The 23,874-nt window shown below is 42.9% G+C and overlaps 2 protein-coding genes and 1 long non-coding RNA gene across 5 annotated transcripts in view; 2 read left to right on the forward strand and 1 right to left on the reverse strand.

Moving 5' to 3' along the window:
• Window positions 1–8,243, forward strand: part of LOC310772654 (fibroblast growth factor receptor-like 1) — a 46,183-nt gene extending 37,940 nt beyond the window's left edge. The window contains exons 4-7 of the mRNA XM_083632511.1: window positions 4,529–4,615; window positions 5,037–5,321; window positions 6,031–6,384; window positions 6,958–8,243. Coding sequence (XP_083488637.1) covers window positions 4,529–4,615; window positions 5,037–5,321; window positions 6,031–6,384; window positions 6,958–7,400 — 1,169 coding nt within the window. The 3' untranslated portion in view covers window positions 7,401–8,243. The remainder of the gene's footprint in view (window positions 1–4,528; window positions 4,616–5,036; window positions 5,322–6,030; window positions 6,385–6,957) is intronic.
• Window positions 8,244–9,542: 1,299 nt separating this feature from the next.
• Window positions 9,543–17,681, reverse strand: tacc3 (transforming, acidic coiled-coil containing protein 3). 3 transcript variants are annotated; one of them, XM_083632831.1, is made up of 17 exons: window positions 17,624–17,681; window positions 15,800–15,992; window positions 14,892–15,019; window positions 14,753–14,799; window positions 13,526–14,639; window positions 13,333–13,384; window positions 13,072–13,234; window positions 12,303–12,358; window positions 12,077–12,207; window positions 11,881–11,965; window positions 11,635–11,784; window positions 10,906–10,973; window positions 10,778–10,821; window positions 10,514–10,674; window positions 10,275–10,381; window positions 10,060–10,180; window positions 9,543–9,972 (listed from the first exon to the last, which is right to left on the reverse strand). In XM_083632831.1, the coding sequence occupies exons 2-17, from the start codon at window positions 15,962–15,964 to the stop codon at window positions 9,907–9,909; spliced, it is 2,658 nt and encodes an 885-aa protein (XP_083488957.1). In that variant the 5' UTR covers window positions 15,965–15,992; window positions 17,624–17,681; the 3' UTR covers window positions 9,543–9,906. The 3 variants fall into 3 exon arrangements, with proteins under 3 accessions (XP_083488957.1, XP_083488958.1, XP_083488956.1); XM_083632832.1 differs by having other exon boundaries at window positions 11,635–11,763; window positions 13,072–13,249; XM_083632830.1 differs by having other exon boundaries at window positions 13,072–13,249.
• Window positions 17,682–21,300: 3,619 nt separating this feature from the next.
• Window positions 21,301–23,453, forward strand: LOC310772680. Its single transcript, XR_014552511.1, has 3 exons — window positions 21,301–21,504; window positions 22,317–22,392; window positions 22,686–23,453. It is a non-coding gene; the product is annotated as an uncharacterized lncRNA (long non-coding RNA).
• Window positions 23,454–23,874: the final 421 nt, after the last annotated feature.

Here is a 23,874-nt window from a genome sequence, read left to right on the forward strand (position 1 = left end):
TCCCTGCGGTGTGTTTATGTGACAGATGATTTGTCTGGTTTGGCTTCTGCTGCAGTGTGACTGGGCGAGAATGAAGACTTCAGTGAAAAAGCCTTTCAGGCCGCTGTGATGAAGCTAGCAGAGATTGCTGGGAGATCAGTTCAACCTGACTGCATGCGTTGCTTTACTCCCACTCGGCGAGTACAGTATGTTGGGGGGGGAACCTTTGAAAGTTCGGTCATGAGTCTTTCTTAGAAGCATATTTCCACAAGAGCTTTTTTAAATCAGCAGTGTTTTTGCCCTTTATGGAGGTAGCTAGAGAGCGTTTGGCCTCCCTCTTAATCCTGATCTGGTTTGTTCCATTTCCTCCTTCCTTGTCCTCTGGTGGTGGTGAGTGCGTGACAGACCAACACCAGCCTCTCAACAGCCATTCTGCACCTTTGTTTTGTAAGACCACAGAGACCCCCCCCCCCCCCCCGCCTGTTTCTGCCCTCCCGTCCGTCATCCTGGCCAGCGACTGGCAGCCATCACCATAATGTTTGTTTTTATAGATAATTGTTCCATCAGGGGTGCAGACCTCTTTTTTTTTGCATGAAGATTGGGGGAGCCTCATTTTCAAAATACTTACAGGACTGAAGTCATGGGCTGAGAGAACTGGCAGCTTAAACGTTCAACAGCCAAATAGTGTGCAATTATCATGAGCAACTCTTTCCATTCACCTTGAATGCGCTAATTGTCAGTCGTTTTAATTTGGTTGCATGTAGGTAACTGGCTATGTTGCTCAGACACAGCAAGGGAGAGGGATTATTTATTTGAAATGCTGTAAACGAGGAGTAACTTCCAGCATTGCTCTATGTCAAGTTTATTATCTTTACTGGAGCATAGAATGAAAAAGAAAGAGAAACAACTGCAGTCAGTTATATTGCCGTTCAGGGGAGCGGGATCGCTGGCAGCCTTTCAAGTCCAAGGCCCAAAGTGAAGAGCATTTTTTAACCTTGCCTGGGACCCAAAGAGGAGAGGCAAGGTACAGCAGAGAGAAGCCAAGCAGGAGAGAGATGGTGAAAGAATGGAGCGAGAGAGCGAGAGAGAGTGAGGGAGGGAGAGTGAGAGAGTGAGGAAGAGTGAGGGAGTGAGAGAGTGAGGGAGAGTGAGTGAAGGGTTTTGCAGGGTGATGTAAGGGGGGGGGGGGGGGTTCCACAGCGGCTGGAGAGATATCCCTCTCCCCATCTGCCAGCGGACAGCCTGTCCTCCCCTGAGCTATCTGAAGAATCTGGTCAGTCAGTGCAACATGGCGCCTCCTCAATCCTTCCAGCTGGCTGTTTGGGCCCTGTTTGGGGTGGTCTCCTGACAACTGGCCCCATCACCTCCCAGCCACCCTCCTCCCCTCCTGCCTGATGCATACAGCACCTCTCACTCGTCAGCTGCACCGACTACAGCAGGCATCATATCAGCATGGGATTGTCATATTAACATTTATAGGGTTGGATTTTAGATTCAAGATTCAAGATTTTTTATTGTCACTCCGTAGTACAAGTATCACTGTATCACGTGTGAAATTCTTGTGCTGTAGACTCCGTTTACAACATAGTGCAAAATAACAGGGCATATAGGTGCAGGAAAACAAGAGAAACAACAAGCAATAAGGCAGTAAAGTGATAAGACAAGTCAAAGACAGTGACATATTCACTGCACATAGGTGCAAATGGCATGGACATACTTTAAACATACTTAAACATAATTAACATTCTGTTTGCACAGGTGCAAATAGCATATACCTAATTAAACATACAATTAAACATTAGACATACGTAATGGTAGCAGCTACAGTACAGTACAGTACAGCTACTACACTATTTGTGTATGTTAAGGAGTCTCGTGGCCTGCGGGAAGAAACTGTCCCTCAAGCGATTTGTGCGTGCTTTTGGGACCCTGTACCTCCTCCCTGAGGGTAACAGGGAGATTTTAATGTTTATGTGTATGCAGATGATAGACTACAGGGTTGATTTGGGGCTGGCAGTCCTGGTAATTTCTACATGGATACGCGTGCATTTCATTTTGCCCGTCTCTGGAGATGTTAGGCCAACTGCTGCATAAACTGCCCCATGTGTGACTGATCACATGTGGTAGCCGTTTGGACATTTCCAGAGTGTGATGCAAGGCCACTATGCGTAACTTTCCCTGGACATTACAATGTCCCCAACAACATCTGGAGCTCATTGCGACCCCCAAATCATGGGGCCTTTTCCTGTGATTCAGCTGGCACACACGGCCGGCGGAGGGAGGGAGGGTGGCGACCCATTTCCTGTGGCTGGATTTGTGAATGAAAAGGGAGCTGGATGGCATCAGAGGCCAACGCGCTGCTGCGAGACTATGAATGGAGTCACGCTGATGACTGCTGTATGGTGGAACGCTGATTGCTTTTTAAACAACATGACAGTTTTGCTTTGAGCATTCTATATACATAAGCACACGCTTGAGTCATGACTCCTGCAATTGCATTTTTTCCCGTTTGCATAACGAGCCTCCATTTTGGTTCCACTGCTCTATGTGTAAGGGCTTCTGTTCGATGGCCAGAGCTTCCATAATAAGTCCCAGCTTTTAGTCACTTTTTCATACACATGCGTAAAGTCCCTCTTAAGTGGAGGAGACACAGAAAGGCCTGACATGGAGGCGTCTTAGTCCCTTTCCGTGTTATTGATTGTGTTTTTTCAGTACTGTATTCCAAAAATAGCAAGCATACGGCAGCCATGAGATGTCCCGCCTCCCCCTGTCTGCAGTCTGCTGAGCCAACATTGTGTGAAGACAATAGCGGCTAGTGGATAGTTGTAACGGCACAGACGCATAAAAGGCGTCATTGTTCCCTGCAAAAAGTAGAGAGGAAATAGATTCAGCAACCAAAAAAAGGTCCAAAAGAAAAGCCCTGCAGTGTGGGACCATGTTCTGTTTGGATTGGGAGGTTCAGGAACTGGGAGGAATGTGGAGAGCCCAAGTGAGCAACAGAGAAATATTTCTTCCAGTGGAGGCTGTTTTTTAAAGGAATGGGTTATTATAGTTGGCCAGTTAAAGCCCTTCAAATAGCCATGACATCATGACTGGGCCTGGTGCTGCAGGGGACAGACAATGGAGGGTTTGTGCCCGGAGAACCCTAGAGAGCTTTGAGGGGTTTGGGAGAACCCTAGAGAGCTTTTGGGGGGTTTGGGGGGGGACTTGGAGGGCGGCAAGACTGGGGGGGGTTAGAAGTCACATCTGGTCTCTCTACCTGACCCAATCGAACAGCAAGAGCCAATCAACTGTGCCAAACCACATCTACACATATTAAACTTGAGGCCGCAACTCTGATTCAAAATGAGGTACACGAGGTACAGGACTTGTTGGTCGTTGCTTTTGCACTTTTATGAACACATCTGGGCATAGTTCAGTACTTTATCAGTAACTTATGAAATGTCAAATATGAACTGTATGTGCCCCCAGCAAGAAGGATCAATCACTCATGTATAGTTGTCTGAAATATTGTGAATGACTTGAGTACCATATCTAATGTGACACCTCAGTAGTATCATGGTAAATCTTTTAACAGCCAGCTCTCCTTTGCCTGATCTGTCTTAATTGTCTGCTTCATGTCTGTCATTGCACAGTGCAGCATGGATTGGGAAGGAATCCGATACGCTTTATTAATTCATCAATGCTTAATAACTCACAAAGTCGATTCGCATCACAAACCATCTATTAGGTTTCACTCATTATATTTTCTCTAAGCCCTGTCTTAGCTCCACTGCATGATGTCAGTCGCAATGACATAAAGTCCACAGCTGTCTCCTGGAACTGGGCTTATGAAAACTGATCATATTACTTCCAAATGCTACAGTGTATGACCTTAGCATGCACCCCGCTTAGAGGAGCCTATCTATAAATGCTAAATTTACTCGGATAGAGCCAAGACTATTTTACTGAGCCTTTTTGGCTAAGTTGTGTCTTTGCCATAAGTATGGTGTCCATGATGTTGTCAAAAACGTTGTCAAAGCCCAAATTGACTGAATTCTAATGGAGTTTATACATGCTTCAGAAGCATCAATATAAAACAACACTGTACTCTGCAGTTTGATATTGTCAACCGAGGAATGGTTTTATAGTAATTTAAGGAGCATGTGACTAATCCTAAATGATCATAAGCCTTCAAATTAAATAAATGGTCATGAAATGTACATAATTTCTGTAATCTGTCAGTTTCTGTGCTATTGTGCTATCTCAGAAGGTGTTTGCCATCTGATCTACAAGTTTGATATTAGTATATGATGTGAGCCCAAATGGCCACAGAAGTCTTTACTACAACTGAAACTATAATCAGATGACCTCATGGCATCTCTGTCATCACCCTTCTTTCAAACTTCTAAGGCCGCCATTTCCTGCTGATTATGCACAGCAATTCCACCATTTTTAAAGCAGTTTGAATTATGTGAGGCAATTTTTCTTTTGTTTATCTAAGAGAACGAACACCTTGATGTTTTGTTTAGCCCTCCAGTGACCAATTGTTTTCCTGCTGTGTCAACAGATGACTCTGGTTCTGATAAGGCCGGACCAGGGGCGGCTGATGGAGCGGAGACCGAGATGGGCCCCGATGGACTATCGGGAAAACTAGGTAGGAGTTGTGTTATCATGCAATCAATTGATGTGATCAATCAAAAGGTGGGTAACTCACCTCAAATCGGTGATTGCCATAAGCCAAATAATTATTATATAATGTAATGTAATGTAATGTAATGTAATGTAATGTAATGTAATATAATATAATATAATTATTATTATTAGAAAATTATATTGTCAGAAAATGCAGAAATGCATTGATACATTTCTCCTTAAAAGACCCCATCCTCACATAGATTACATCAGGTTGATACTACTTACCATGATGTATACTATAAATGTATATAATAAAGATTCATGGTTTCCTTATCATTAAGGTATATTCAATAATTATCGCTTTATTACATGATCACAACCAATCAGTCCCCAGGTATCCATTGAAAAGTAAGTAACTCTAAGTCCACCTTTCTCCAAAGTGCGTCCCCGCTTTACCCAGCCTGCTAAGATGAGGAAGAGGGTGATCGCTCGTCCCGTGGGCAGCTCAGTGCGGCTCAAATGCACGGCCAGTGGAAACCCTCGGCCGGAGATCGTGTGGCTGAAAGACGAGCGGCCGCTGACAGAGCGCGAGGTCGGCGAGGGCCGTCAGAAGAAGTGGACTCTGAGTCTGAAGAACCTGACGCCCGAGCACAGCGGCAGATACACCTGCAGGGTCTCCAACCGCGCAGGGGAGATCAACGCCACCTACAAAGTTGAGGTCATACGTGAGTATCCCGCAGAGGGGCTGAGCAGTACATATAAAATGTGTTTGCCTTGAAATATTTCGGCGCTAATAAATGAGGTAAAGTGAATTAAATTAAATGCTTACTGCTGTTTTTCGTGGATCGTTTTTGTGACGTCTTGGTTGGGCGTCGTAGTGGGAGATCAAAACGACCTGAGTGTGTAATCACCGTAATGGTGGATCTGGATTTGACTGAGGAAGAGCTGTAACCTCTCCTCTGATCTACCTACTCTTGACTTCTGATTTTGATCACCAGGTCTTACTCATACCCCTGCTCCATAGATGAATGTGCTCGGGTAATCATGTATATGAGAAGCATATTGAGGAAGCAGGCCTGAGTGAGGGCTTGTGTTCTGGTGTTTGGGAGGGGGGTAGAGGGGAGGTGGGCTGTTCAACCCAGAGACCCTCCACCCAATCTGGAGCTGATTAAAGCCCAGCTGTCTGCCAGACCCCCAGCTCCCCCTTCCCATGAGAAATGTGTGCTGTACAACCAGGAGCACAGAGAGAGAGGAAACTAATCACACATACTTCTTGTGTTACATGTGGTATTTCTCCCTCTCTTGTCAATTATAAGCTATAAGCCTGAGGCTAATAACGGTATGGACAACTAAGACCTGTTGTAGGCGCAGAAGGTCTGTCATGTCAGAAAATAGATGTGTGTCTTGACAGCTTTTCTTTGTGTGTCTACGCAGAGAGGACAAACTCCAAACCGATTTTAACGGGCACTCACCCAGTCAACACCACGGTGGACTATGGAGGCACAACCTCGTTCCAGTGCAAAGTGAGGAGTGACGTTAAGCCGGTCATTCAGTGGCTCAAACGCGTGGAGTCGAACGAGGAAAGCCGCTACAACTCCACCATCGAGGTGGGAGACAGCCGGTTTGTGGTGCTGCCCACGGGGGAGGTGTGGTCTCGGCCCGATGGCTCCTACCTCAACAAGCTACTCATTACCCGTGCCAAGGAGGAGGACGCTGGCATGTACATCTGTTTAGGCGCTAACACCATGGGTTACAGCTTCCGCAGTGCCTTCCTTACTGTGCTGCCAGGTGAGCCTTGGGTCGGGGGAAGGTCCTCTTACAGTATTTCACTACCACAGTACTAGCTGACATTGTAAACATACTGTAGGGTGGCAAATGAACAGCTTGTCAGTTTGCTATATCAGCTTGGGTTGGTAATGACAACGATGATGGTGCTGTGTGCAAAGAAAAAGAGGGTTTGGAGAAAACATACATAATGTTAGGGTTTTGTTATTTTAGGGTTATTCTTTGTTATTGTTGTTGCTCTTTGTGTTCTTGTTAAACTTACTATGAACACCTCAAATGTGTTACACTGCAACCCAAATTTGATTATGGGGAGAATAACGTTATTCTATTCTATAAAATAAGTAAGTAAAGAAACCAGAAAATGTTTAATTCAGTAGTTCTGCAAGGTGCTTTCACCCATCATTTTTCTTTAGCCTGGGCATTTCAGTCTTTTCCATTCATAATGATTTCCATTTGAATTAAGACGAGAGAATAACACTTAATCTGTACATGCAGTGTAATCAAATAAGAATTATTGCCAAGATGTAAGAGTTAACTTGTTTTGATCTTTCCCTTTCTGTCCCTCTTCTTTTGCAGACACCAAGCCTCCCATCACCCCCATATTTGCGTCAGCCTCCAGCTCCCTCCCCTGGCCCGTCATCATTGGCATCCCCGCTGGAATGGTGTTCATCTTCGGCACAGTGCTGCTGTGGTTCTGCCAGAGTAAAAAGCACTGTTCCCCTCCCAGCGCCCCGGCTGCGGCGGCGCAGGCACTGCAGGGCTCCCACCGGCTGCCCTACCGAGAGCGGGACAGGGGCTGCGCGGCCCCATCCTCCACCTCCTCCAGCCCGGAGAAAGACTGCATGAGCTCCATAAACTATGAGGAGTACCTAGCGCAGCAGCAGCTCCTCCTCAGCCAGGGGGGGCCAACCCTCCCCACCAAAATCTACCCCAAAATCTACACTGACATTCACACACACACTCACTCCCACGTGGACGGGAAAATACATCAGCATCAACACATTCATTTTCAGTGTTAGCCTTAGTGCCAAATACCCCCCCCCCCTAACTGCTCCAGCACCTCACAGGGACAGTGAGCTGTGGACCTGCTATTCAGTGATATTCACCTGGCATATGCTCTTCAGACTGTTACTTAACCTGTGCCAAACTGTTCTCATAGCTGGACATTGTTGGGAGTGTGTAAGCACGTTCTTGTGATAAACATATCTATGGTCAGTGATTCAAAACATGGGTTATTACATGCTGACATATTTGGTGCTTTTTTTTACCTGTCAAATGCTCACACCACTAAAATCCATTAATCCTTGTTGTGCACTTAATACAAAAAGGCCAAGGAATTCTGCAGTGTGTGGATGATTGCAGATATTCAGGCTAACTGAAAGGTCTTTCTTGTCAGTAAGTTTTTTCATTTTCCCATTTCTACTTGAGGTGTAGTTTAATTTAGTTTCAACCTTCACTCTGTCAGTGGTTGTAGAGCCAAGGCTGTTTTTGCTTGGCCATGATGATGAAAATGGTACTGAAGATTTACAAAAGGGCTGTTTTTTTGCTCCTACTCAGGTAGTCCTTTTGTTAACGTTACATGTTTGGAATGCACAGACATTTTGACGCTGACCACTATCCTTTATCTTACCTGTCTCCATCCTGGACATTTGTCCCTCTGTTATTAGTTGCATGAAATTGACTGGTAAGTTAACATAGCCTCTCTCTTTTTTTGAGGTGCTCAAACCTTGCCGAAGACTGCAAGGGATGGCAGAATTGTGTTTCCACTGTTAACTGTAGAATTGGTCTTCATTATCAACCAAATGTTTGTTTAGGTTCCCACCACTAGTCAGTAGCATGTTGAGCTAAATGTTTTCCCAACAATACCCTTATCAATGACCAGAAAATGGTGAGTATTCTGGACTGCACCCCTATCCAAAAACAATTTATGAAGCTGTAGTCATTTATATTCCAATTGAGTCATGAATATTTAATTTATTTTGCTAAGAAAATGTATCAAATGTTTATTTTTCAGAGTAAGGCGTTTTACATATCTATGTAAGTTTATTAAAGTATACTGTAGTCGTTGATAGGTCTACATTTTTGAGTACTTTGCCACCCAATTTAATCACATTTAGTTCATGCAAATAATATGTAGGCATTTCTGTATGTAATTGGTTATATTTGACAATCTTGTATATGATATATTCTCTTTAAGGTTAAAAAACTAGATCTAAAGTTTGATCATTTAGCAGTTTGATTAAATGACTTGAAACGGATTAATCACATGCCTCACACAATGTATGCATTACACAAATTGAATTGTTAAAACCCTTGTATGTGCATAGAAATTATGTAAACACATCTGGTGGATGCCTCTGGATACTATTCAAAGGCTCTACATGCTGGTGAAGGCGTAGAAGGCACGGTGTATGAGATTGCTTCAGTGGCAGTCCCTATCCTAATAGATAAGGACTACTCGGAGGCTCCAGGCACAGGCAGGTCAACTTTCTCCGACATGGCGAGAAGAGCCTAGTTGACTCGTCTACTGAGGGTGACACAGAGGGCAGCCAGCAGAGGGACAGCAGTTGGCGGGATGGATGTCTGAATAGATACCGTACAGACACAGAGCACTCTCTCAGGCCTTTTTAGATGAGTGATGGCCCCTGCAAGACTACACCAAATGACTAGCATCTTTTCCCATTTAAGTGAATCGACCCTCTCCGTCTCCCCCCTGGTCCACACTACCACCTCATTCAACTCCAATCTAGGTAGGATTTCCTTTCACCATTTAGGAAGTGCATTGTCCTGCACTGGGAGTGATGTGACAGGACCCTGTCATTGCTCAGGAAAGAAGGGGAGCATTGTCTCAGGCAAGCTCTTGTTTTGTTGTAAGCGTTGCAGCATGGGATGAGCTTTGCTCCAGACAGACAAGGGGAGGATATATTGACTAGCTCAAGTGTTTAAATAAAAGTGCACAGAATATAAACTAGACAGTCCTCATATTCTTCTAGACTTCTTGAACCAGCAATGTTACTCCAGTGTCCATTAATATGTTTTTTTAACTCCAAAGCCCAGATGAGAGCCATTAGGACAGAAACAGAAAATGCTACCAAGGTAAACACTGCCCCCAAGTGGTTTCAAAGAGGGCTAACCAAATAAGGCAAAGAAAAGCAAGAACCATCACAATTAACTTCAAATATTTGTCTAAAAATATAATCACAAATTAATTTGAAAAATAGCTTTAGCTTTATTAGAGTACATTGGGAAAGGGGCAGAAAAACATCACAACATACCCTGGCTCTGGAAGTATAAGCTTTCAAGAAGTTTAGAATAATTTGAACAAACATAAATACCATGCGAAGATGAAGTGGACACAAAACTGCCATAGTAAGAGAGGAAGAACAATCTGATGGCGAACAGAGAGAGAACTGAAAACCTTGAAGCAGGGGTAGCATCTAAAACACCAGTGCAGATCCTTTGTTACTGCCCTCGATGCTAGTAGGCATAAAGGCAGCAAGAAACCTCGAAGCATCTACTGCTGTACTAGGCCTTCTGTACATTGGCGATAAGTTCATCGCAAAGAGTGGTAAGTTCTTCTGCCTCTTTCACCTGTGGGAGAGAGAAAGCGCAATCAGAAATATTTTAACATCGTCATATCACTGTGATTGCATGCCATCCCTTTTCATAACTACTTACTTTCTGGTCCAGATTTTTCTCAAGAGACTGCACTCTCAGCTGCTCCCTGCGCAGCTGAGCTTGAAGTCCTGAGACCTCGCCTTTGTATTTGGTCCGGACCTCTGCAATCTCTTTATTAGCACTGGAGGAGGGAAAAAAAAGAAGAAGCTCAATGTAAAGTCATGCAAGTGTCTACATGACAAACACAGTTAGGGTAGTAGTGTGAGGTTTCTTACAGGGTAATTTTCTCCTCGGCGTGAACTTTAAGGGTCCGGTAGCGCTGCTCCTCCTTTTTGATCCTCACCAGGTATTCCTGAGCACAGCCTTTCAGAGTCTCTTCATTCTGGGGGGTGGGGCACACACCACACTAACATTTGAACACAAACTTTTAACTAGAAGAATATTAAAGATGTGTCACGCATTGGTGGTTTATGGGAGAATTGTTTATTGTCGTCCCGTTTCCATGAATCCTGACCTGTTTGTAACCGTCAATGAGCTGCTTGTACTTGTCCAGTCTCTTGAAGATGTCAGAGAAAGATCTCTCCAAGGCATTCTGCTCCATTGTTGCTTGCTCCTTCGCCAGCAGAACCTCATTGAGCTTTGCCTGGGCCATCTCCCTCTCCTTCTCCTGGTCAGCTGCGCAAACCCAGAGAATTGAGCAGTCACTTTTAACCACTGGTGTATCGATGATTCTGAATGTTGAGACTAATACACACACACACACACTGAGTTAACTTACCAAATACTTTTTCAATTGTGAGCTCAAATTCAGAGATGACTTTCCTTTAAAAGAAAAAAGAAAAAGAGTGAATGAGTCAAATGCCTCAAATAAGATTGTGGGAGAAAAGACAACATTGCATGGCTCACCTCATTTCAATACATTCCTCAAACTGCGTTTCATACTTCACACGCCATTGCTCCTCTTTTTCTTTTGCCTATTTAAAGAAAGAATAAAGGGAAAACGGTAATTATTCTGGAGTCTAAACTAAATTTAGTGAATGCCCTCTCAGGTGCCAAGAGGTTATTAGTTAATACCAATGGAGTTTTCAAACCCTTAATCAATATGATTTGATTCAAATCAGGGGGTGACTGTCTTGCATTTATTTCAAAATTTCTATGAAAGAATAATTTCTCAACATCGAAGTGAAATGAGTATTTGGCTTCATTTGTCACAAATTTGGTGTGGGAAAAGACTTTCTTCAGGTATTAAATGTTTGTGACATTTTTCGTGTTAACCCAATGCATACAACAACAACAACATAGTGCTTCCTATGGTTCCTTGGGTCAGATTGCGTTCTCACTCCAAACGGCTCCAGGGTTTGTGGAGTGCCACTGGGTGTGAAAACTAACGATATGGCAAAACATGCAGATTTTTTTTCACACAGAACGTTTCAGCCATTTGGTCCAAACCTAGAAGTTTTAGTGGGGCCACACAAGAAATGCATCTCAAAAGGTTCGCTAAAACGTATGAAGACACTTCCAACTCATTCTGCTCAACCGTGTCCGTAAAATGGCAATAAGTAACTACCGTAAACTTGAATGAAAATGTGGTGACTATTGCAAAGTCACAAAATTTAAATATTGAGCAAGACCCACCTCTGCCTGGACCTTGGCAATGGCTGCATCATTGTCTTTCTGACTGTATTTCAGCACTTCAATAATCGCATCCTCCGTGTTTGTCAACTGGGGGAGAGGCGGGACCAGACACTGCAGCACTGGAGAATTCTGGATGACAGGAACTGCAGGCTAAATAAAGCAAGTCATAAATACCATTAGCATATAAGCACTTCCACTTATCAGATGCCAAGCAAAAGTGGCAGCCCAAGATTTAGAATGACTTACTGGTGCTGGAACATCAGCCAACAGTTTCAACTGAGCGTTCTGCTGCCTGTCCGCTGCTTTTACTGCCATCTGGGGAGCTTCAAAACTGAAGTGGAGAGAAACACATAAAGTGGTTGAATTTAGCAGAACAAATTAAGCCTAATCTAGCAGACAGTGAGAGCAGCAAACTGCAAGTGAACATAGAAGTACATCGTACCGAGAAACAAAGGGAGCAAGGCGGGGGAGGTTCTTCTGAGCAGCCAGGCCTTCAGGCTTCTTTGGGCTCTCTCTCAAGAGCGGGTCAAATTTGAGGTACAGGGATTGTTTCCTCAGTGCAGACTCCTTGAACTGAAGAGGGAAGATTAGAAATTGTAACGACGGACATCATGCATTGACACACACACACAAACCTAAAAAAAAAAAAAAAAAAAGTAAATACTCACACTGCTGGACCCAAACTGCTCCAGGTAGTCCATTTGTTCAAAGTCACTGGACATAACTGGGGGGAAAAGATAATGTTAACTTCCAAATGACCATTACTTGTTTGTCAGTCAGTTTGACAGTTGGCAAGAACAGGTTAGTCGATGGATCATTCAAGTAATAATCACTCCCTGGGGGGGAAAGGGGGGGGGGGGGGGGGGGGGGGTTGCCCACGGAGCCAGTTATAGGTCAGAGATCAGATGGTCGCCCTCATGAGGCGGAGTGGAGCTGAACAGAAAAATTACCCCTTTCATTTCGGAGCACGTCAGTCAATCCAGCTCTGGTCCACTGCTCCGTGTAAGATGCCAGCAGACATAAAAATCTAACGGGATCATCTCATTTCAGGTATTAAAATATTTTTGTTTTACATGAGTGATTGTGTAGATTAAACACCAGATTATCTTGAAAATCAAACACTTTTCCAGGAGCATATTCAAATTCAAGCATATTCACTAAACCTGGAAAACAATTGGTTAAAATCAAGCATTTTCCAAACTTCCAAGACTTTGTACAAAGTACAAACCCTGTTTAAATGATGGTAATGGAACAGACATACAGTATGTGTTATAAGGCATCAAATCTGATGTGACAGTACTGATTGTTTTTATATGTTCCCTATGGTGTAGAAGCTGCATCATCAGAGATAAACAACTAGATAGGACTGAAACATAAATCTTGGTAATCCATACAAACTGATGAGGTAGAGTAACCACACAGTTGATGACAACTTACACATGGTGGCAGGAACAAACTCATCACTGGGTTCTGACACAGCAGTCTGTGACTTCGGTTCAGGTTGACCCAGGTCAAACGGTTCAGGAAGACTCAGCCCAGGTTGGACAATCTCAGGTTGAAATCCCTGGTCATGACCATAGGCAACCTTGGGCTCCTCAACCTGGGGCACTTTATTCTACAATGAGATAAACATTTATTGCGATGAAACACAAATGTCAGTGATATGGAAAACTGTATGAAGATTGAATCATGCATTACTTCTCTTATGGCAGCAGGGGTGGGTTCAGTCTTTGGGGCAGACTCTCCAGCACTACAGAGGGCAAATGCATACAAGTTTCAGATTAGATACACTGGTGGTAGTTTTGTAATGCAAAGTTTCTGTGGGCTCTGACAAGTGGGTGGGAAGACTTTTACAAATAAACCCTGTTAAAAAAAAAAAAAGTTTGCATACCAGATTGATACCACAGCGTCAGTGTCCACAGGCTTGGCTTCTTGCTCAGGTATGGCAGTCTCCTGGACCAGAGACAGTGCCCTGCTTTCAGAACTGGACTTCACACTGCATTTTGGAGAAGTGTTCATTTTTGCATTTGTCCCAAAGGGATTGAAGTCTGGGTCATCAAAGTTGAAGCCGTAGGAGCCCTTAGGAACTGGAATCTCATCAACAGGCATGACTGGAGATTCATTTGGTGGTTTGGAGTCATTTCCCAGTACAGGCGGTCTATTTGTAGATTTCAGACCAGGCGGCCTTTTGCTAAACTTCTTGGGTGGGGGCTTTTGCTTGACCTCAGCGCCATCATCAAAATTAAACTCCAGTTTGACTGGGCCTTCCTTGGGAGGGGCAACAGCAGGTTGGGGTGTGGCTTCAGCATCTGGGGGGTTAGTGGCATCGCTGGAAATCGGGGCCACAGCAGCCATGGGCTTCACCTCATGCTGGATGGGTGTTTCTTGAGCCACCTCAGGTACGTCGACAAGTTTTGTAGGTGCAATTTCTTTTATCTCTGATGCTTCAACAGGTGGGACCTCACATGGCAGCTCTCTCCCAATGACAGGGGAATTCTGAATTTTGGAGCCCCCAGTTTGGAAAGGGTTGACTGCATCCATGTTGTCAAAATCCAAGTTGTAGGAGCCTTTGGATGGCAGGGGAGCATCCTCCACAGAAGAACTGGCCGACACCTTGTCTGTAGCAGCTGGTTCATCATGATGTGTGGTAGTAGATGAATCTTGATCCTCAACAGCTGGGACCTGTCTCACTATGACCACACTGCTATCTGTAGAGCCTATGTCAGCGGAAACATCAGCCAGTGAATTTTCCACAGAGAGGCTCAATGGAAGGGTCTCATCTAGTGCCATTTCTGTTTTGGCAGGTTCCTCCAACACATTCTCTGGTTTGACATGTTGAGACGTATTTTGTCCTGTAGGAGAGCCTTCAGCAGCAGGCCTTGCTGGAGAAAGGGTCATCTTAGCAGTCCCCTGAAATGGATCGATGACACCAAGGTTGTCAAAATCCAATCGATAACCACCGCTGCTTTGTATGGGCATGTCATCATCAGGATAAGATGACACTCCTGTGGATATAGTCAAAATAAATTTAGACTCCGCAGTCAGAAGACCAAGCAATGGGAAGGGAAGCAACATCAGAAGACCAAACAAAGGGAGGCAATAAGTTAGGATGATTTACCAGATTTGAGCCCATCAGATGGCTCAGTGATGTCCTGAGGCAAAGTACTGAAAGGACACAAGAAACTAGATTACCTAACTGGAGGATTATTTCATAAAGTAGCATGTTTCAGTATGAGAACATTAGCGCTGCCGCTTACTTTTCTTTATCCAGATCTAAGGGCTCCATGGCTTTCACACATTCATCTAGGTTTGTCATCTTCACAGACTTTGTGGGAGAAACGAGTCTTTTGGTGACCGGGTCTCTTCTCGGAGTCTGAAAACAAACCTACATACAAACCCTGCGGTCAGTATTGGTTAACTCTGGAATACAAGTGATTTCAAATGGAAAGAATCTCCAGCTGATTCCACTGTCTGATACCATTACATGACATGTGACCAGGGTGGGAATTACACACTACAGATGGCTTCCGTTGCCCCTCCCTCTGGCTGTGATGCCCTGAGATCCCTAAGGCCACCTTGGCAGTGCCCTGCTAGCAGCCTGCTACTGTCAGTTGCTTTAAAAGCGTCAGTGGTCTCAGTTTAATGTAAACTGCCCTATGCAAAGGATGTAAGATTGGCTCATTTTAAAAACACATTTTAGAAAAATCGCTCTTCGATGTCAATAGAGCAATGGCATTTGTGCCCTGGCATGTGGCCTTGTGCCCTAAAGCCTTGCCCCTAAAATGATGAAATTCCTAACCTGCCTGTGATCTAAAGAAAAAGAAAAAAGCTATAAAAGCAAACATACTCTGCAAGTTTTAGATACCCACTCTAGAGATGCACCTGAAAATACTCAAGATTAACCCTGAACATTGTATTAGTAAACATCCTCAAAGACCAAAAAAAAAAAAAACTCCACCCCCCACTATTTGGACTTGAACTAATCGCTGTGGAAAAAGCTTTGCTTGTGACCATTTTGTGGTCATATTGTAGCTTGTGACCATTTTGTGGCAATGTATTGTATTATCAGACATGTCACTACTAGAGTGTGAGGGTAACAGACTCGTCTGAAAAGTGGGATTTGACATTTTATAACTCTCAAAAGGAACTCCATGGTGTAGCCTACCTTTACCCCCTTCATTTCATTCTTGTTGGGCAGGTTCTCTGTTTGGCGCAGGATGGAGGGCCTCCCTGTCGGCTGGCCCAGGTCAAAAAGGTCGCTACTTGAACTGCTGTGCTTTGGTCCAGGGCAAACCCCGTGATTCTCATCATTTCCAGCAACTGAACTCATCCTATATGAAGGGAGAGACACATACGGCCTGGGGCGAGGAGGGGATGTCATCATTCTACACAGCTGAACCCACTGATAAGACACTGGTTACAATGTCAACAGCATATTATAAGAGAGAGAGTTTGGCTATACGCACATCGTCGAAGGGTGCTGGGTTAAAAGTAGAGCATTAGAAGGAAGTAGGCCTGCACACCAGAACTCAGTTTTTTCAAATTTATTTGGTAAAAGGAACAACGTTTCAATCAGCCAGTGATTTTCATCAGGTTCATACAATGTGTTCAAGTAGACTCCTTTTTATAGGAGCTGGTTCTCAGTCTCCACCAGGTGCAACCAGTTGGTTTGATTGAGTTGCCTGGATTGGATGATGAGTTTATCAAGAGGAACAATACATTGTTCATATTTACAATCCGAGCATATGAAATACCATGATACATCTTACACATCCTGTATAAGACATAAAACAGCAAATGAACAAATAAACAAGTGAAAAAATAAACAGTAGGATCTTCATATCAATCCGTACTGGAATAATGGCAACCTGGTTTGCCTGTTCAATCTCGATCATAAAATACATAGGACTGAAGATTGTTTTTGATACCCAAGTCCACAAACTATGGGATCTGTTGATTAGAGAAAATGTCTAATGTCATTTTCTTGATTAAGGCCTGCTGGAGACAATGTTTGGAGTGTGTGTGTATATATATATATATATATATATATATATATATATATATATATATATATATATATACACACACACACACACACACACAATAACTTTCTCTTCTGAGTAATAAGTTATCAATGCTGCCTCCTCTCCTAGGAGACCCAGCTCCTATAAAAAGGAGTCCACTTGAACACATTGTATGCACCTGATGAAAATCACTGCAGGCCTACTTCCTTCAACAGCATATTATAAGTCATTTACCACTGACAATGTGCATGGTAAGGACTGCAAGTGCCCACATTAGCCTTTTTCACTCCCCACCCAATTCAACCATTTTGTGTCTAAAAGGCAGGAAGTAAAACAGGTGCAGCGGAACATTAATCAGGGTTTCCAACTTCCAATCCATTTGGTGATGCACTGGGGCCCTAGTTACTCACCGTTTTGCTTGCACCTGTGAAACTTCCTGCATTTTAGACACAAAATGGGTGAAGTGTCCTACGATCAGACGAGATCTCCCAAGTCCTTTCTCTCCTGCTTTTCCAGCGGCCGCTACATTTATTAGAGGTCAGAGCAAACGATAGCTTAGCTAACGTTTACAGTTAGCTTAGCTAACGTTTACAGTTAGCTTAGCTAACCTTTACAGTTGACGCGTTTTCGTTTTTCTAGCATAACTAACGTTAACACTCACGCGTTTGTGCGACTAACGCAACAGCTAGCGTTAAACGTTAAAGCAACATTGGTCATTTAAGCAAGCATGACCTAACTAGCTAACGTTAGCCTGATAAACATAACGTTAGCCTGGCTAAACGGCTGCAGTCATTGTCAGACATAACGCTACATGCTCGCTAACGCTAATGCTACCGTCAACTTAGCAACGAACGAGACCAAACTTAGCATAATGTTAACAAAAAGTTTAACACATAACACTAGCTAATAGCTAGTAAGTGGCGTTAATCAGCAGTCGTATAATATCACCGAATTTCACAACCTACCTGAAAACAACAGTAACGTAACGGTAGCTGTCTTGCTTGCACTCCACAAATACGTACACTCCAGGCAGGCAGAATCAGAGTTTGAAAATCCCTCCTCCCTCGTTTTATCTTGGTGAGAGGCGTTTCGAATTTCAAAGTCTCGAAATACACCAATGAAATCGCCAGAAACAAGGAACAGGAAATGCGCCCGGATATGATCCAACGTCGCCCATGGGTGATGCAAGGTGCTGGGTGGACTCTGGGTGGCAGTAATGCGCCATGCAACGGTTTGTACACCGGTATGAATGAAACCCAGAGAAGAAGAGAGAGGAATCAAACCAAAGAGCATGGAAGGAAAGAGACGACACTCCGGCCATTTTTGGAAACAGAATGCGCCTCGCAGTGGTCAGCTGCGGTAGCGCTGGCCCCTATAATCAGCCTCTCTAAACAGTAACTCAACGGGAGTTGAACCTCGGGTCCTTTTCATTAGGTATTTATCTTGAAAAAACTAAACAAAGAAAACGAAAAATTTTGCTTAGTTTCCACAATATGGTTGTTGTTTTACATCCCTGCATTACACCACTTCAATCAAGATTTGCAGTACGCCCGGAAAAGATGTGAATCCCCAAAGTTTAGAGTGTTCTCCCGTTGAGTTACTGTTTAGAGGGGGTCATCCCTATGTTCCCCGGGTCCTATGTTCCCCGTTTTTAACACTCTCCGTAACATTTGGGGTGTCTATCCGCTATGCCGACCACCCGCAATGCCGACCTTAGGTTTAGGCGTGAGGGGTGGGAGAGGTTAGGTTTTGGGTTAGGGTCTGGGGGAGGTTAGGAAGGGTTTTATGTTCCCCGGTCCCACAAAAACGGGGAACATAGGACCCGGGGAATATAGGACCATAAAAAATGGCGGAGGCTGCTGGGCGCTGATGTTGCAATGGGGCAATATGGAGCTGTCATTTCTTTCCATAAAAGTTCTTTGAGTAGGTGGCGGTAATGCCAAAGAGCGTGTTCTTTGGTAATGCACAAAAAGCTGTTTGCCAAAAAACAATAGAAGAAGAAGAGAGAGGAACACCCAGCTAGCAATCTGCCGCTGCCGCTAGTGGCCCGTTGTCGCATTTTGAGCGGCCGGGCGGCGGTGGCATTCCTTCAGCGGCCATCCGGCGGCCCACTGGAGGATGCCGCTACCTTCACTCTGGCGGAATGCCGCTGGAGGGCTAGCAGCGGCAGGCCGTCGGCAAGCCGCCAAGAATTTGCCCTCTCTAAGTACCACATCAGCGCTGGAGGGGCGCTGGTGTCTGGCTGTCGGCAGATAGGCCAAGATACTCCATCCATTAAACTGCATTCATAAGCATTATGAAACTATAGCTCTAATTTGAAACGATGGGCTAAGTTCTGTTCTCTTTTGTTTGAAAGAGACTATTTAATGGATTTCTGTTTTTATTAGGCTACACAAAGGCAAAAAATACCTTCACAGCATTCGAAAATGAACTTAGCAAGATTTTCCAAAGCTCTATAGGCCTATGGATGAAAAACACAAATGCCCAAAAATTATACATTGTATTTGAGAAGTTTATTGTAGCCTATTTAATTTCTGTAGTAATTGTTTTGTCCGTGCAGCATTTACTTTTTATTTATGTTGTTCTCTCAAATTTTTGGGTTAGTCTTTGAATTAAAAAACATAGTGGACAAACATTTCTAATCACCTGTGTTGGAATGTTCTTTGAATACCAGAAATCAAAATCAATAGCTTATAAATTCACTTTGTTGAATTGTTCACGCCTGAGTCGTAAACCAGAGCAAATTAAAATACAACCGGATGGATGTTGGACTTTGAATGGTTTTGAATGACCAAGCAAAGTGGTCTATAGCTTATGTGCTTGATAGTGCATCCATGGCCTAGCCACTTGACTTGATGTCTAGTGCAGTGGTTCTCAAACTTTAAACTGACACAAATTAGACAACGGAGCCTCATTTGATAATATTTTGTCCCAACTGATATGATTTTTAGCTTTTGTGACTACCCTCCCATGTGTGGTCGTCACAATGTTTTATAATATAAAGTGTATGAAACCCATGACCAAAATACTCATGCATTCTGTCATTGTGTTACTTATCTTTGGAATTCTTCTGAAAATGAATTACTTTTTTTGCTGGGTATACCCCTGGAAGCCCCTCAAGGACCCCTGGGGGTACCTGGACCCCACTTTGAGAACCTCTGTAGATTTTTTTTAATCAAAAAGCTCATTTCTGGCAGTTTGTAAGTAAATAAATAAAATTACTGTAATTAAAAAAAAAAATCCATTGTTCTCAGGTGGGACAAGGCCCAAAATGATCACTGTAAGCAGAGTATTGATCACTATAAGCAAATTATTCATAACAGCATGGAATAATTCAGGACCAAGGTTTTTGATCAATATAAGCAGTTGATCACTATAAGTATGTATATATATATATACACACACAGATCCTTTCCCAAAAATTTGAATATCATGGAAAGTTTTCTTCCATAATTCCTTTCAAAAAGTGAAACTTTCATAGATTATAGATTCATTACACACAAAGTGAAATATTTCTAGCCTTTATTTGTTTCATTTTTCATAATTTTGGCCTACAGCTCCAGAAGACCCCCAATACAGTATTTCAAGAAAGTATTATAGTGTGAAGAAAATCAGCAGTTACTTCTCAGTTATGACTGACTCCAGCCTCAGTCCACTCCCTCTGAATCTCTGCCAAATTTTTTGAATCGTCTTTGCTTGACAATCCGCTGAAGTCCACGGTTATCCATGTTATTTCCATGATATTCAATTTTTTTAAAGGATCTGTATATATGTGTGTGTGTGTGTGTGTGTGTGTGTGTGTGTGTGTGTGTGTGTGTGTGTGTGTGTGTACACAAAGGGGAAAAAATCATTTTAGGAGTAGAATGTGAATCTGTATGAATTTTGCAATACAGATGTGGAGACAAAAGATCACTTTTTTCCCCTGCAAAATTACTCATAATTGGCCTAATTTTAATTTATGGATAATCTAGCATTGATGCATTTCTACTTGAACATGTCAAATTTGGAATGTTTATAGAAGATAGCAACATATTTTTGGCAAAATATTGTATAGGCCTACACAAAATTTAAGGCACAACAGGGCTGTGTCTACCCAGTTGTAGCCTAATTTAACCTCTGGAACAATTGTTTTGTCCCTGGAATATAAATAAATAAATAAATAAATAAATAAATAAAGTGCAAATAATAATAGGTAGATGTCCAAGAAGAATAAACGTGGGTCATTTATTCACTGGGTATGCAGTGTTATATTTTTCAGCCAGATGCAGGATGATGGCTCTCTCTCTCTCTCTCTCTCTCTCTCTCTCTCTCTCTCTCTCTCTCTCTCTCTCTCTCTCTACTTTATTACACTGGTCAGGTCTGCACTGCAGTCTATATATCCCCCCCCCCATGTCTCATCTGTATCCATTTGTCTGATGTTGTTTTTGTGTGTGTAATGTTAACAGTTTGAAATAAAGATTATTGGGAGGGAGGGGGGGGGGGGGGGGGTTGAGAGTGACGATGGGAAGTGAAGAATTTTGGCACTTTTGCGTTGCCGTAGTGTGACGTTGTGTCTGCGTCCAGGCCATTGAGGCTACCCCTGGCGCCATTTTATGAATGGGATTTCAGGAAGCAAACATGCGCCGAGTACTGATAGCAACAATCTTTGAAAAAGTCGTTTTAAACCATGACTTGTCTTCACCTATCTACAAAACACAGGACTGATTATAAAAGCGATATACGGACAATAACAGACCGGTTGGTGGCGATCATCCACTGCCTTCTTGCAACTTCATCACAAGAAAAACAAGACGTGCACGACAACAAAGAACACTGAAAACTTCGGGGCTCTTTGAAAAGCAGATCGGTAAGAATATTTAACGCTATATTTGTAAATCCTATTGTGCTCTGCTGCGATCTTACCATTAGCCATTTCGCTGGTTAGGCAGATAACAACAAGTTAGATGGCTAATAGTTAAATGACGTTGTGTAGACAGCTTTTTGTGTTACACATAGGCCTACAAGTAGCAGAGGCTAGCGTTAGCCACTCTACCCAGTGAAGAAATGCATGGGCCATCTACATCTTGTTAAAAACCTTCCACGTTTCTTGGAGTAAAACGTAAAAAGGCATCGGTTGCAAACATCTATTTTGTGCTCATTCTGGATATATCAATACACCATTTAACGGTGTTATTCGGCCGTTTAACGTTAACGTACATAATTCCGTTTGCTTTCGCGGCTATAAACAGACAATTGATTAAACTAACGTTACAGAGTACAGCCCATTGTTAGTGTGTTGCTGCTCACGTTAATTTACTGCGTGCATATTCTTCTGTTTGCGTGCACGGCCATGTAAGATGAGATCAAAACTAACGTTACAGACCGTTACAGTCTGTGACTGTTAGTCTGTAAATCGTTTGTATTATTTATTTCCTTTTACCCCCACACTGATGCAAGCTCTATTTTGGACCAAACAGGCTTGAGATGAGCCATATGAAGCTGCTAGAGTCCAGCAGCTGCATAAATACAAAAATGTGAAATTATTATCGCTTATCGGACAAGAGAAGCAGATATTTGTCTGTTATAGGTATCAGCTCAAAAATCCCTCCTAGCAGCATCATAAAAGGCATTCAAATAGCTATTTTATTTTTCTAATGTAGCTCCCTTTGTTTGTTTCAGGTTGGGCCAATGGACAGCTTTGTCAGAGACACATTGGCGGAGTGGCAACTTCAAGACCTCGTAGATAGTTTTAAAGGTAAGGTTTCTATTTTATTTTTTATAAATATTCTTATGGAAAATTATTATTTCTTTAGCCATAGCTTGGCCTCGCCTGCCCTATTGGCACGCCCGTGTGTGTGTGTGTTGCTCTCACTAAATATTATTGCATCAGTGATGTCACAATGCCTCCATGTGTATGTGTGTGTGTGCCCCCCGCCCCCCTTTTTGTTTTAATACATATAAAATTGTACTTCAACAAACTGTAATGACTAGTATTCATGTCCTCAATCTTTCTTGTTCACCTCTCGTCCATCTCTCTCCGCTGCATAGCTGGGTTTCGGAGGAGCCGGCCTTGTCCACCACGTGCAACGCCGTCAAAGAGAAAAAGACCTGTGACTCCCTCTGCCTGCAAGTGTTCTCGAGTCCAGGAGTCCAAGTCCAGGACTCGTGACTCGACTCGAGGCACTCGTGACTCGGACTTGGCTATCCGCCTCTTCAATGAGACCCGAAACCCTCCACAAGCCCATGCCCCCCATGGACTTATCCCACAGACACTTGAAGACACTTGACATCTTTCATATGGACATTATTATCCCACGGCCATGGACACAACCATTACACATCACTTAAGGACTTACTGGGCATTTTATGGACTTATTACACGCCACGGACATTTACATGGACTCCACTATGTCACTTTCAAGGTCTGTTACTTTGCACTTTAATGCAAATTAATTTGAAAATTGCCTTTCTGTCTGCCTGATTTGTATTGCTGCGCTGCATACTGCACAAAGACAAATTCCTCATTTGTAACATGTTCATTATGGCTATTAAGTAAGCTTGAATCTTGAGACTATTGTTTATTTATATACTAGACTCCCCCTGCTAGTATTGACTTACAATCATTACAGTCCTTGATAATTACCCACCTATAATAACACACAATTTTATATAAAATTTACTTTTTGGAACACGGTGGAAAAGGAATATCTATGATGTGCTGCTGTGCGTGACTTTATGCCTGTTTTCTATTTGTATCTTTATGACTGTTTTATTTGACTATTGCACTATTTAAGGCAGATTTTGCTTTGCTTTGTTTTTTTTTATACATTATTTTTGGCTTGATGTGTTTTTTTTTTATATATAGCCTACATAATATGCAACATATAGCTACAGAGTTGTCAAGTTTTTTGCTATTTGTAATGCACAGTTGTCAAATCATCATCCTTTGATTGATTTCTTATGTCCATAAATAAAATAACAAAAAGTTCACGGATCTGTTCTCCTTTAAATTATTATTGTTGTATGAATACTCACATGTTATCATTTAAATCATTGTAATTATGTGCATTATTGAAGTGGTTCTCAACCTTTTTTAACCAAGTAGACTACCTCAGAAATTACCACCATATTTAAGTATGAGAGGAAGGGAGCCCTGCCAGTGGAGAAGCACTGCATGCAAGCATTAGCATAACAATGTATATGGGGGCTGGGAGGTGCAATACCAGCGGCATGCCAT

Source organism: Poromitra crassiceps (assembly GCF_964638095.1).
Source record: "Poromitra crassiceps genome assembly, chromosome: 3".
NCBI classification, from domain to species: Eukaryota; Metazoa; Chordata; class Actinopteri; order Beryciformes; family Melamphaidae; genus Poromitra; species Poromitra crassiceps.

What these genes read in the sequence shown, in the direction of transcription:
- tacc3 (XM_083632830.1), bottom strand. Translation starts at nt 15,964, where the DNA reads ATGAGTTCAGTTGCTGGAAATGATGAGAATCACGGGGTTTGCCCTGGA. An exon ending in GAGGAATGTATTGAAATGAG is followed by an intron (nt 10,822 to 10,905) that starts GTGAGCCATGCA and finishes TTTCTTTTAAAG; the next exon opens with GAAAGTCATCTCTGAATTTG. An exon ending in TCATTGACGGTTACAAACAG is followed by an intron (nt 10,382 to 10,513) that starts GTCAGGATTCAT and finishes CCCACCCCCCAG; the next exon opens with AATGAAGAGACTCTGAAAGG.